Source organism: Pseudophryne corroboree, chromosome 2, assembly GCF_028390025.1.
Source record: "Pseudophryne corroboree isolate aPseCor3 chromosome 2, aPseCor3.hap2, whole genome shotgun sequence".
Taxonomy (NCBI): Eukaryota; Metazoa; Chordata; class Amphibia; order Anura; family Myobatrachidae; genus Pseudophryne; species Pseudophryne corroboree.
Genome location: NC_086445.1, coordinates 312,563,819 through 312,578,657, shown reverse-complemented (window position 1 = coordinate 312,578,657; position 14,839 = coordinate 312,563,819). Strand labels below are relative to the sequence as shown.

General features: G+C 40.6%; 1 protein-coding gene across 3 annotated transcripts in view; it reads right to left on the bottom strand.

Annotated features, from left to right (window-relative positions):
- PIBF1 (progesterone immunomodulatory binding factor 1) overlaps positions 1-14,839 on the bottom strand; it is a 504,884-nt gene that overhangs the window by 367,266 nt on the left and 122,779 nt on the right. For all 3 annotated transcript variants that reach the window (XM_063952932.1, XM_063952931.1, XM_063952930.1), the window contains 2 exons: positions 7,340-7,521; positions 4,816-4,941 (listed from right to left, as the gene is read on the bottom strand). In XM_063952932.1, the coding sequence (XP_063809002.1) occupies positions 4,816-4,941; positions 7,340-7,521 (308 nt within the window). The remainder of the gene's footprint in view (positions 1-4,815; positions 4,942-7,339; positions 7,522-14,839) is intronic.

Genomic DNA, 14,839 nt, shown 5'->3' with positions numbered 1-14,839 from the left:
GTAGGCCTCAAGGCAAAAAAGTGTGTGAGTGCCTCTATGTCTTACACAAAGGGGGAAAAAAATGATACAAACACAAGTATCTTTGACAGGTGGGCCTCTCTCAGCTTTGGACCCCATAGCAGCAGCACTCCCTGCACCTATGGTAGCTACGCCCTTGACAGCAACTCAGTATTACTCTCTTTGCAGTGTCCACTCCTTTCACATATACCTATAAAAACTATAGATGACCGACAGTCTAATGATAATATGTCTAATTGTGTACCAGATGACTCCTAAAGTAAATCATCTGTGTGACATTAATGTGTATCAATATTGTGTATTACTGAACAATATAAATATGTGTATTATATACAAGAATATGAAGTTTCAGTGACAGGTTTGCACAGACTTAGGACCTTATTCAGTTCGGATCGCTATTGAGACAGAAACTACTACAGGTTGAGTATCCCTTATCCAAAATGTTTGGGACCAGAAGTATTTTAGATATCGTATTTTTCCGTATTTTGGAATAATTGCACACCATAATGATATATCATGGCGATGGGACCTAAGTCTAAGCATTTATGTTTCATATACACCTTATACACACAGCCTGAAGGTCACTTTAGCCAATATTTTTTAGCAACTTTGTGGCAGATGTATGAAGCGTTGCTATGTGCCTTTGAGCACATAGCGCACGCTAAGTCCTGCATTCCCCGCTTCACAGCAATGTATGAAGCGGCTCTCAGTGGGGATCTTACAAATGCACACAGCGCATAGAGCAATAACGTATGCCGCGCCTTGTGCATTGGAAGGTGAACCATACCTAATGTATTAACGGTGAGGTGGCTCTTCACCTCACGATCCTCCCCTCCTGTCACTTCGCCTGTCCGGGGCTGGCGCTGCAACACTGTAGTCCTTCGTTGTGTTTTTTCTTTTTCTTTATGAAACTGACGGGCCACGGTGTCCTTAGGGCTTCTCCGTGCATGCGCCAGGAAACATTGCACAGTTCGCTGGGAGCTGGGTAGATAGCGCATGCGCGCTACCACGCTTGCTTCTGGACCCCGGAGTCCTTATAGGTGAACCGCGCATGCGCAAGTTGACGGGCGCGGGGACAGTTAGCAAAATTATTCGTGTGCATGCACAGGGCCTGAACGAACGGCACTAGAAAGCAGAACTGCACATCACCGGAGGGCAGACATAGCGCATCGATATGACCCCAGGCCCGGGGATCATACATACAGGTGGTGTGGGGAGGCACTTCCACCGCGAAAAACCAGTGAAGTGCCAAAGCGGCAATAACGAACTTTAAGCAACTAATGATACATCTGCCCCTTTGTGCATTAAACACAATTTAGTTATGTTTCATATACACCTTATAAACACAGCCTGAAGGTCATTTAATACAATATTTTGAATAACTTTGTGTATTAAACAAAGTTTGTGTACATTGAGCCATCAGAAAACAAAGGTTTCACTATCTCACTCTCGCTAAAAAAATTCTGTATTTCGGAATATTTGGATATGGGATACTAAACCTGTATTTTCTCAGTCCTGCTTCTGCTAAAAATTGCATGTGAAGAGCCGCCCAGAAAGGGAAAAGACAGCCACGAGGCCTTCGCAAAATTGCGTATTAGGTCTCATAACTGCGATGTATACGCAGAAATCAGGTACCATCAACAGTTGCGGATGACCCAGGGCTACTCAAATAACGAGAATACAGTCGCACCGGGCTCCATGTTTTAAGACGCAGGAATCGCAGCTGATGTCAGATGCACGCCCCGAAAATGGCCATAGCACGCCTGCATTTCCCCAACCACTCCTCTCAAATGCCATGAGTACACCCACGAACACCCGCCGGCTATCAATCTGCGACTGCATAAGAATCGCAAGTCAAGCAATGCGTTCACAGCGCATGCGCAGTCAGCCGATCATCGGATGATTTGCGATTTTGCAACTCAAGCTGAAAAAGGACCTTAGATCACTAGATTGCTCAGAGCACAATGGTGGATTTGGACACAATAACAAATACTGGTGGATGTGGGATAACATTTCGACATACTGAATGTCGTCGTGGCCTGACTGTTGAGATTCCTAATGTCAACACTGAAATAATGTCGGCATGTTCAAAATGCGGACATCGTGAATGTCCACAGTGAGAATGTTAATAGTCCTGTTTTACCAAAACCACAGCCTAACCCTACTATGTTTGTAATTTCGAATTGTCGGAAGTCAATATAATGAGCAGGTCAACACTGAATGTTGGCATTTTGAAACTTTTTTTTTACATTCTGAATGTGAATATGGTGATTACATAGTCATACCTATCCTGGGGTAAACGTAAGGGGTCTAATTGAAAGGCTCTGATTTTCTGTCATATGTAGAAGTAGCGAGATCTGCCTTTTCCTGTATTTATCAAAAATACTCTGCTTAATACCTTTCACAATGCTGTGAAGGTACAGACATGTCCACCTACATCAAGCCTCCCTGCTACAGTGTTTTCCTAGACTTGTCAGCTCACTCATACAAGACATCTCCCGCTACATAGCATACTGAGGCAAGATGTACGAGTACACATCTGTAAACGTAAAGAGTGCAGTCTAGCTTGTGTTTACTCTATAATAACTGCAGTAGATGCTGCTGGAAGTACTGTAGCAGCCCTTTATACTACTATAAAAGAATTCATATTTTTTTCTAAGTATAAATCCAGTTTTTCATATTTGTATAGTGAAATGTTCCTTGAAAATAGAAAAAAACAAGAACAAAAGGTTGGCATTCAAACTGATTGATAATTCTGATATAAATGTACAACAGAACGAGCCCCCAAATTAATAATAAATAAAATAAACATAAGCTGCAATACATCAGGAACATAAAGTGGCCAAGATCTTCCAGAACAAGTACATTTTACCTTTCTACAACATCTGGTGCACAACACCTAAATGATGGTATGTAGGTGAGAAACCACAAAGCACCTGTAACATCCCAAGTACCTGTGACATCCCGCGCACTGCGCAAGCACCTGTGACATCCCAAGCACCTGTGACATTCCGCGCATTGCGCAAGCACCTGTAACATCCCAAACACCTGTGACATCCCGCGCATTGCGCAAGCACCTGTGACATCCCAAGTACCTGTGACATCCCAATCATTGCGCAAGCACCTGTAACATCCCAAACACCTGTGACATCCCGCGCATTGCGCAAGCACCTGTGACATCCCGAGCATTGCTCACTGTCGCCAATTAGCAGTAAGTGAGAATGAGTGCCTCTATGATAACTTAACTGCAATAGACTCTGGAGTTTCCTATTAGGTTGAATGAAGAAAGATGTAAACAACCAAGCAATGAGGAAATACAAAGCAAGAGAAACATCTCCATTTAATACGGCTATCATATTTATGATTCTTTTAATAGAACATACACAGTTATAGAAACTAGTAATGAAGAAGCCGCTACTCACTCTCTGTGTATATGAGGAAAATTAAGCTTTTCTTGAAAGGCAGACAGAACTTGAAGGATTTCTATCTCATGCTTATTATGAGATTATTAACATAATCGACAGTTACCTATGAATAGGTGGTATTATTTTAAGCCTGTAATTAAGAATAGCAGTCTACTTCCTCTAACATGTCGTGTGCTGCCCAGTCCTGTAGTACCCATTGTATTGCTCACGTCATTGTTCATTCTTTAAAAAGGTTGTTGCAATGATGTAATACCACATTCGGACACATTCTTCAAAAGGCACATTACAAATGTCAAAACTCTTACCAACAGCGATGATCTCATCAGAACACACCCTAAGAAGAGTTACAAGTGAGAGCCCTCTAACATACTATATTATTTTCATACGTTTCTAAGGTAACTGCAGTGTATTTATAAAGGAATCTCCCAAGCCAGTACAAAAAAAATAAAAAAATAAAACCTGATTTAGCGATTAAAAAAGACAAAAACACAAAATTACCAGACTATAAAGGTATAGAATTGTTGTGTATGGTGAGTTTTTGCTTAATTATGCAGAACCTGCAATGTTGATTAAAGGCAAGGTACATAAAATCATGCAAAACTCTGTCCTCACAAATAATATTGACTGTCGAAACAGGAATCATTACACTAGCTAAACATCCAAATATGGTATTTTGGTTTTCTCGTATAACCTTCTAAACAGGATGTACAGTATTTGGGGCTCAGCATGCACTGCTGATTATAGACTGGGAAACAGGAATCACTAAGCTAGCTAAACATCCAAGTATGGTATTTTGATCTTCTCGTATCATCTTCTAAATAGGATATATATGGGGCTCAGCATGCACTGCTGATTATTGAACAAACTTACATATTCTGGATAATCTGGCACCAATTTTTTTAATAAAAACCTAATAAGCAACTCCCAGTGTTGGGCAGTCATGATTTTCAGCTGAACTCGTCACCTAGAATTATGGTACAGCAACACTGCAAGGACTACAAAGAAAATCTGCAATAATGATGGTCGCCAGGTGCAGGAGAGACGGCCAGAAAATAATCTGCCGCTAAATGTCCCCTTATAGTCTTAGTAACATTGTATCCACAAATAAGTAAAGTTATTTGTTACAAATACAGACATTTGTAACCATAAAATAGGCAAAAACATAGACACAGAACTTTGGGGAAAGGGGTGCGCTCACCCTTAAAATAATTTGATTTGTAGCAATATCAGTGTAACAGAATAAAATGAAAGTACTCTCCAAAATCATTTGACTCATTGTTCTAGGTTTGTTCACTATATTCTAAAGTAATTAATCAAGTAATTACCAATTGTAAATAGATACTTTAAGTATATAAATTGGTATGACTGATACCTGTTTTCCCGCTCATACATCTCTTTCGAGGCCCCTCGGAGCTGCTCAATTTCTTGACTTGTTTTCAATCTAATTTGCTCCAACTCATCGCGCAGTTTGTTTTCATATTCTGTTTTATAGTGGTCCCTGCAAAACAATTACAGAATGTGATATTCACTGTGGCGGGGCATAGCATTTTTATTTATAGGTAACACTGTAACATATAATTGTTTTGGTTATACACAAATTGGGTTTCTATATACGGTCTTACTTCATAATCACTAACAAACTCAAAAATTGTATATACTTTGGCAAGTTTTTGAATCAGTTCTAGTAAAGCCACTACTATGTAAACGTGTGTGCATAAATTGGAGGCGTACAACACATAAAATAACTGGAGTGTTTATGTCTACCATGATCTCTCCTCTGCAGCAGACTACCAGGCTAGGATATAAAGGTATTTAATTAGTGCAGGTTTTATTACGCTAGCCGAAAAAAACTGCACTAATTCGACCTTGTGTATTCAATTGCGGGCATTTTCATCCGTTTTTTTAATCCATTTTCGCCCAGGCCTTTTAATTTTATTTTTGTGGAAACGGCATGGGCGAAAACGGACCACAAATTCGCCAAAACATGTGGATCGGTGTCGAGTTCGCCAATCCACGTGGTTTTCGACCCGTGCTGGATATTTCGACCAGTCGAAAAAAACGGCATGGGCATTGAATAGGTCGAATTTCTTTGGTACTGTCCCCCTTTGCAGCTGTGACACCTCTGGTCTCCTCTTATTCTATGGCCCTAAAAAGTAGGGGGATTATTTAATAAATGACTGCTTTTGAAATTCGACAATTATCAGAGTTTTTGCCACCAAAATTTAAAACAGCAATCCTATTAAGTGCAAAACCTGGTGTGCCAGCCAGATCTGGTTACATAAGTTCATGAGATTTTCATGGGTATGACACACATCATTATTTATACAGTAACAAGTTTAGCAATTGCATTATATTATGTATCTAAAAATTACATAAAACTGCAATTTAACTGCAATCAGGGAAATATAGGTTTCATTCTCTGAATATGAAAATACACACACAGGTATAAATTCAATTTTAAATGTTGAAATGTAAACCATGTACAGTACATTAGCTTTCAAGTACCAAAACACAGAAGAACATTGATCTGCAGCAACTGATCAATAAATAACATTTAAAAGTCAGAGAAGCCCAGTAACATCCAGATTAGAACATTTTATGGATTCAAGGGATTAGGGACTATTAATCTGAATATACTCTGATTTATCTAGGTCTCCATGATATAACAAAAATAAGACATATACCCTATTTATCTGCTTTATATAGCCAACAGACAAGAAAGCACACTAAACAATTAAAATTAGGTAAATTATTACGTTTCGGTATGAATGGTCGACCATGTTATGGTCGACAGTCATTAGGTCGACCACTATTGGTCAACATTGACATGGTCGACATGGACGCATGGTCGACACATGAAAATGGTCGACATATGAAAAGGTCGACATGAGTTTTTTAACTTTTTTTGGTGTCGTTTTTTGCGTAAAGTGACTGGGAACCCCAATTAGTGCACCGCGTCCCCTCGCTTCGCTCGCCATGCTTCGGGCATGGTGCCTTCGCTCCGCTACCGCTTCGCTCGGCACACTTTACCGTTCCAATCGTAGTCCATGTGGATCGTAAAGTATGGAGAAGTTTCCCAAAAGAAAAAAAAAAGAAAAAAAACTCATGTCGACCTTTTCATGTGTCGACCTTTCATGTGTCGACCATGTGCCCATGTCGACCATGTCAATGTCGACCAATAGTGGTCGACCTAATGACTGTCGACCATAACATGGTCGACCATGTGAACGGATACCAATTATTACAGGATTGTTAATAGCACTAATTAAGCTTCAGACAAAATCATGTAAATCTGTTTTCAGTTTTCTCGATATCATGTAAATAGAAATTGAATAGCTATATTAGAAAAACACAACACAATACACTGTTTACTTGGCGAGTTTTATGAAGTTAATCCACGGCTGTCACACTGCAAAACGCCAACAGCGTTCTGATCACTAATGCTGGGCACAGACAGGCAGATAAAATGTCAGACTGACAGGCATTGTATCTGACACTGCAGATACCGTATCATAGGTATATATTGAGATCTCTCACAGTGTATTGGCCATGATATGGGTGCTCCACCCCAGGGAGGAGACATTTACCCATTCATACCCATGTGAAGGGCACGGCAGGGCATTTACTGCCTGCATTGGCCGGCATGAATCAGAGAAACATGCTGGACGATCCGGCATGTCTGACCCATCGATATAACCGGACCGATCTCCGGCATACACACTGCAATTATCTGACTGATCCGCTGGTGGATCAGCCAAATAATGGCAGTGTGTATGCCCAGCATAAGATTTATGTAATTCCTTCATTTGGACATAAATATTAACATGGTTAGTAAAAAAACAAACAAAAACAAGTTGTATATGGTGAAAGAGAACCAGTACTGCAGGCGCACTCACCTAGAAGTAACATATTTTTCATACATTTCCTCTCTTGCTTTTTTGGCATCATCTAGGTGACTCTGAAGTCTCTCCAAGCGATCCTCTTCATGGGCACAGCGCACATTCAACTCCATGTTCTGGCGGTTAAGGAAATCTTTATCCTTTTGCAACAAGGTAACAGATTGTTGCAATGTACTGACCTATAAAGAGAGAACAGTTATTTCTATTGACAACATTTTTCATCTTTTCTTTAAACAGAAAACATAGGGACAGTTTTGGTATCAGTCCATGGCATTTTCATTTTCTGCACTAGAAAATCAACCGTTGCGTTTAAAAAATAAAATATAATATATATATATATATATATATATATATATATATATGTGTTTAAGATTCATAGCTGTTAACAGTTGCTGCCTCGCAATGTTAAAGATTTATTTTATCACGCTTAATGTTTTCATTGCTCTTAACAGATGACGGAGAGGTTCCCATAGACCAGGCCTGGCCAACCTGTGGATCTCAATCTGTTGTAAAACTACACATACCAGCATGACCTTCCACAGTTTTAGCATTCCCTAATAGCAAAACTGTGTCAAGGCATGCTAGGACTTGTAGTTTCACAGCAGCTGGTTGTACAGGCCTGCCCATAGACAAATCAAAGAATATGCTAATATGCCGTCATAGAGTACTTGTAACTGAAATTGAAAAAGACAAAGACTCCAGATATAAACTAAAAATAGACCCTTTAAGTGCTCAAATTATGGCTATATTTATACCCCTTTCACATCGCACAAATAACCCGGTATCGACATGGCATATTGCCGTGTCGACACGGGTCAGTGTGCGATGTGAAAGCACTTTCCGAGAATTAGCGCGTCGTCTGACCCGGTAATTCAACCCGGTATAAAAGAAGGATTATACCCGGGTTGAATACCGAGTCAGGCGCAGTGTGAATGGGAGCCGCGTCGATGCGACACGGTTCCCATTCACAGCATAGGGAGAGGCGGCGCAGGAGATGAGCTCATCTCCCAGCGCCGCCTCCACCCCCGCCCCTGCTGCGGCCCCCCCTCTGCTATGGCAACCGACCTGGTATATTGCTGGGTCGGAAAGACAGCAAAGGAGCGCAAATGCCGGATCCCACCCGGTAAGGACACGTTTCTTTTACCGGGTGGGATCTGGCATTTGCGATCTGAAAGCTGTATTAATTATAAACAATGTGACATAAATGCTGCACTGTTGCCATCTTGAACAATGGTCACATTCAAAAATTAGTTGAAGACAAATTTTCATCTAATTCCCTTTATTGTGCATAAAAAGTGAAACTTATGTGCAAATAAAGGCCACTCTAACATCAAACAATTTACTTGCCTAATTGCATTGCATTCGGGTGAAGCCAAGTACTAGGCATAGTTTTATGTTGTTGCTGTTAAGGCTACAAGCAAAGTTATGAAGCTATGTCTGCCACTTCTTTTCATGTTCTAGGGTCATGTTTTCCTTCATTAACACTTTATTGTAGAAGTATTAGATCATTAAAGAGTATGACCAATTATGTCACACCCATCCATTGTTACAATGACAAATTATTGTATTGTGAAGGGATTATTACAGTAACAGAAAGTAGGTCTTCGGTTTAAAAAAATAAATAAATATATAGGATTATGACAGAGAATATGAATGGCTCCTACAATTATTTGCAATCTCTACATTTTCCATCAGTTTCAATCTGGAAGATCCTGATAAGAGGTTTATCGCAAAATGCAGTCTTGTAGGACCCATAGATATAGCACTGTAGCCTTAGGTCTGTTCTACAATAAATGCAGATTTATGTAAAAGCTTTGATAAAACTTAAAAAGTTATTACCAGATGACCTACTTTGCACTCCCACATAATGCCCCTTCATAAACTACTGTAACCAAAAAGCCTTCCTTCCCCCCGACCTATCCCTAAGTCACGGATGAGGCTGCTCTACAAATATTACTAAGGGATCTCTTAGTGATCATTATCTTCCACTCTGCATGCATCCATGTCTAGTGTTCATTCTAGCAGCCTGCACCTAACCAGCGAGGATGGCAAATTTTAATTTGTAAGGGCCATCTACACCATCTGAAGCTGGTGTAAACTAATTCTAAAAAGCTTTGCTGTTCTCAAAAAACAAAAAGGAACAGGGCCGTTCACAAAAAAATGTACCACAAAATAATATCTTCACAATATTTTACAATAAAAATTTCCTGGAGGTCCAGAGTTTTTTTGGGGGACAATGGAGCTAAAGTGCCATGACATTCCAAACGTTCCCACACTTGGTCCTACTCTGTGTATTGACTTCAAAAATCTCAATATCAACTACCAATGTGCATGATCCTAAATATTTTCTGAAATCCTGCACAGAATATAAAAGGTCATATAATCATCACACCAAATCCAAACCTGCAACCACTCAACAAATAAATATAAAATAAATCAGAAGCACAGATTCCTTAAAACAGCCAACTCTGGCTAAGATTATTCTGTTACACAAAAAAAAAAAAAAAATCTTTTTGGAGAGTAAATGTACAGGTCTACTGGGGAAAGGAGCATTGAAAAATAATGCACATATTCATTCAGTCATTTCAAATAGAATAATACAGACATTGCTGCTTTATTTTCTTAGGTGAAAATCTTGAATTCAAGGGAATTAAAGCCATCTGATAAAAGTGGTTGGAGAATATGGAATCTGCAACATTTTATCAGCAAATTCTAAAATACTTTTGTTGGCAGGACAGAACTTTGAAAGCTTTACATAAGATTTCTGGTGCAGTAACAGATCAGATAATATACTGCATTCATAGACTTTCAACATAAATACTGCCATACTTCCTTTTCATAATCACAATAACAAACGGCTTGGTAAATTAGATTCTGTACTTTAAGCAATCAGTAAAAGTGGTGGGTGTGAATCATAGGGTTGACAGTAACTAGGTCGACACCTGAAATAGGTCGACATGAACAAGGTCGACTGGAAAAAGATCGACATGAGGTTTAAAAAAAATGTGTAGTTTCTTTGTAAAGTGACAGGGAACCCCAATTAGTGCACCGTATCGGGCAAGGTGCCTCGCTCCGCTGCGCTCAGGTTACTATTCCCAATCAAATCATAGCCCATGTGGATCGTAAAGTATGAAAAAGTAAAAAAAAAAAAAAAGTGAAACGCATGTCGACATTGTCCACGTCGACATAATGCATGGCGACCTAATGAGTGGCGACCTAAAGACTGGATCCCAATAGTGGTATGGTAGTTGAGTTTAACTAGTGTGCAAGACAAATACATTTTAGCGGAACAAATTTGATAACATCCTAGGAAGGTCTAAGAACGTGCATTTCTTACAAACATGCTGTAAGGAGGATTTGGTATGGCACCCTGGTGGACAGTATGCCGGCGGTCACATGACTGACAGCTGCATCCCGACATCGGAGGGGGTAAGTATGTTAACCCTCCCCCGTCCCCTACCCTAACCCTCCTGGGGGTGGAGGCTAGGGCTAACACTCCGCCCCCCTCCCCCACCCCCCTCTAGTACCTAACCCCCTCCTCCCCCGGGTCTAAACCGTAAGGCAAACCCCGGTACTTACCTTCGGGTTGTTGCTGTCCTGCATTCCGTTAGTCGCCTCCTCCACGGGAAGTGTATATTTGCCGTGCAAGTGTGCGATCCTATGTGTACGCTGAGCTGCTAAAATCCACTGTGTGCGCAGCCCAGGATTTACTCCTACAGTGCAATCAAATCAGGCTGATCGGGGCCAGAGCTGACTTCAGACACCCTCCTTCCTTGGGGACGCCTGCGATTTTCCAGACACTCCCAATAAATGCTCAGTTACCATCCACATACGGTCTCCTCCTGTAAATTACCTTGCAACCCCAATGCGATCAGATTTTTTGCACCATCCCATCGCTGACCAGCGATGCCCGTTGTTGATGGCCAACATGCATGCACATTGCGGTGCATACGCATGTGCAGTTAGTACCTGATCGCCCGCTGTGCAAAAACGCACAGTAGCGATCAGATCTGAATGATCCCCAAAATCCAATCTGTGCATAAGCAAATGGGACTTCTGAAGGTTATATTTCAATATCTATTCAGAATTTGTTAAATATGTTGTTCATGTTTTTTTCACAGAGTTTGTTATGCTTACAAAAAAAACAACAAATACTGCTGAAGTGAAGCTGTCCCAATACTTCCCATTCTATAGAACGTGAATAGTATTTGGCAAGGACGTGCAGTCAGGGTAGGCAGGACCTCCTGTCATACTCTCTGACAGACTGCAAAGTTCTGAGTATAAAAATGATTAGAATGATAAAATGAAGATAGTTATAACTGCTTTTTAGCCATCTGCCCAAATTTTCATTATGCGATCACATCCCGAAAGGATACGATCGCAAAATGATTGACAGGCGGCGGGCGATGACACAGCATTGGGGGGGGAGTGGAGCAGGAAACGCAGGTGTATCATAGGGCAGCCCGATGACACACCTGCGTTTCCTGTGATCGAAAACATGGAAGCGGTGCGCCTGCATACACAGCCAGGCTGCGCAAGCAGGGGTCAACCTTTTAATTACTGCACGTTACTGCCTTGCCCCGGGTGCTGAAAATCCTAGCTTCGGCTCTGATGTAAGGAAATAATTATGGTGGTCAATCCCGGACTAAAATTGGCCGGGGTTCAATCCCGAGATTGGAGCTTCCAATCCCAGGGATTTCGGGATTAGCCACCACTTTAGTTTTTTCTATACCGGCCAGCACTGAGTGTCCTCTGGAGGCTCAGAAGCTGCTAGGCTCCCCCTGCTCAGCTTCCCCTCGCCCTGGCTGTGTGCAGTGTGCCATGAAGTCAGAGGTCACGCTGCACAGCCAGCCAGCCGCCCGCCGGACCTCACCGCAGTCCTGCACTGCCTCGACCCTCACAGCCAGTGGTCCACTTTCCCTCCCGTCCAGATTAGGGTGAGCTGTCTGGGCTGTGCAGGGGGTGGGACACAGTGAAAAGAAGCCAATCTAGGGTATCCCAGGAATCCCGGGTTTGATCATTGTTCAATCCCGATTCCCAGGATTGAAAAAACTACCCGTTATTGGCCACCCTAGAAATAATCCTTCTGAGCTGAAATAGGAAGAAGTGTGGTTAATGAATCAAGAGATTACCTGGAGGTATTTAAAGCCTATAAACACTGACATTCACAGTGGTGGTAGTTATGGGAATTCTCTAAAACAAATTACCTTTATTTGAACAGCTTTTTGAAAGTATTAACAAATCACCCTGAAAAAACGAAACACCCTGCTTACAAATGAGCTACTGGTCAAAACTTTTACAACACTCCTGTTTTTCCAAGTGGGCTGAAATTTATGCAGTTTACTGTCTAGAGCATGGAAGAAAATGGTTGAGATGTGATCGTATTTGCATTGCTAAGGATTGCATTTGCAAAGCTGCTGCAAGTAAATTACAAGAGTTCCAACAGGTGAGTTGCACATGTATGTTGTTTTGCTTTCAACCTTGTTCGTTTTATTCTAAACCAGCCTGATGGGATTTAAATATGGAGATTCTGCTGGTCATTCCATGACCTGAAGACCACCATCTTATTCTTTTCCCCGAAGGGTATTTCTGACATACCTAAGATGAATGTTTGGAATCTGAAGGATGAACCTTTCACCAACCAGGCATAGGTCAAAGGTTATTGCATGGTACTGCAAATGTTGTGGTAGTGCTTTTGTTTAGGGGCCAGTCACTATGTGCAAGTTGACAAAAGAGCTATCACCCCAGGCTATCACGTTTTTGCCTCTACGATTGACTGTTGGTGTCAAAAGGGTTTATTTACTAAAAAGTGGCTTTAAAAGGCCTCTCCTTCCTGGCAAGTTTAAACTCGAAACTTGCTATTGAAAGTATTGCCCTATTACACTGAAAACTTAAACACTTTGGGAAGCAAAGTCACCACTTAAGTAAACAAACTCCACACACAGGGAAAGCATCTTTTCACTTATTCAACCACCTACTATATGATGAACCAAAGATTTCAGATTTTGATTCATCAGTCTGTAAGACCTTCTTCCAGTCCTCAGTAGTCCACTGGCGGTGCTTAATGACCCAGTCACTCCTCTTTTTCATTGTAGCAGATTGACCTATTGCTTGCTCCCAGATTCAGTTTAGACTTTCCTACTGATAAATTGAGGTTTCTATCCACCTTGCATAGAGAACTATACTATGGAATATCACAATACAGGTTGAGTATCCCTTATCCAAAATGCTTGGGACCAGAGGTATTTTGGATATGGGATTTTTCCGTATTTTGGAATAATTGCATACCATAATGAGATATCATGGTGATGGGACCTAAATCTAAGCACAGAATGCATTTATGTTACATATACACCTTATACACACAGCCTGAAGGTAATTTTAGCCAATATTTTTTGTAACTTTGTGCATTGAACAAAGTTTATGTACATTCACACAATTCATTTATGTTTCATATACACCTTATACACACAGCCTGAAGGTCATTTGATACAATATTTTTAATAACTGTGTGTATTAAACAAAGTTTGTGTACATTGAGCCATCAAAAAACAAAGGTTTCACTATCTCACTCTCACGCAAAAAAGTCCGTATTTCGGAATATTCCGTATTTTGGAATATTTGGATATGGGATACTCAACCTGTATTAATAAACAGAAAATTCAGTCACTAAACACCAGTTGTATTTGATATGAATGTGTGTATTTACACCAGTTTTTCAGCATGCTATATTCCAATATTTTATTGGCTAATAATATTTATTATACAATTAATATACATTTACCTTAATAATGTAACTTTATATTTACACGGTTGTGCAGTTTGGACACACCTTATTCAATGGTTTTTATTTATTTTAATTATTTTCTACATTGTAGATTAATATTGAAGAACATCAAAACTATGAAAGAACACAAATGGTGCCCTGGGGTTGTCTGGCTGGGTGGCTTTGGGGTGTCCAGCCCCCCGGATCTGATGACCCGGACCCACTGTTGCTGTGGGTAAGCTCATAGCCCTGGCCAGGAATATGCTAAACGCCTCTGGTTATTACAGGTTACATAGAAACATAGAATTTGACGGCAGATAAGAACCACTTGGCCCATCTAGGCTGCCCCTTTTTTATTTTATCCTTTAGGCAATCTCAACCCTTTTTTAACCTTAATTCTTTGTAAGGATATTCATATGCCTGTCCCAAGCATGTTTAAATTGCCCTACAGTCTTAGCCTCTACCACCTCTGATAGCTAGTGTGAGATAGTGCACCTGCTACTTTTTCCCTCTGTACACAAATGGAATTATGTTGTAAACAAAACAGTGTAAAAAAAATCAAAATAGGTTTTATATTTTAGATTCCTCAAAGTAGCCCCCATTTGCTTTGAAAACAGCTTTGCACACTCTTGGCATTATCTCAATCAGCTTCATGAGGTAGTCTCCTGAAATGGTTTTGAATTAACAGGTGTGCCTTGTCAAGAGTCAATCTGTGGAATTACTTGGCTTCT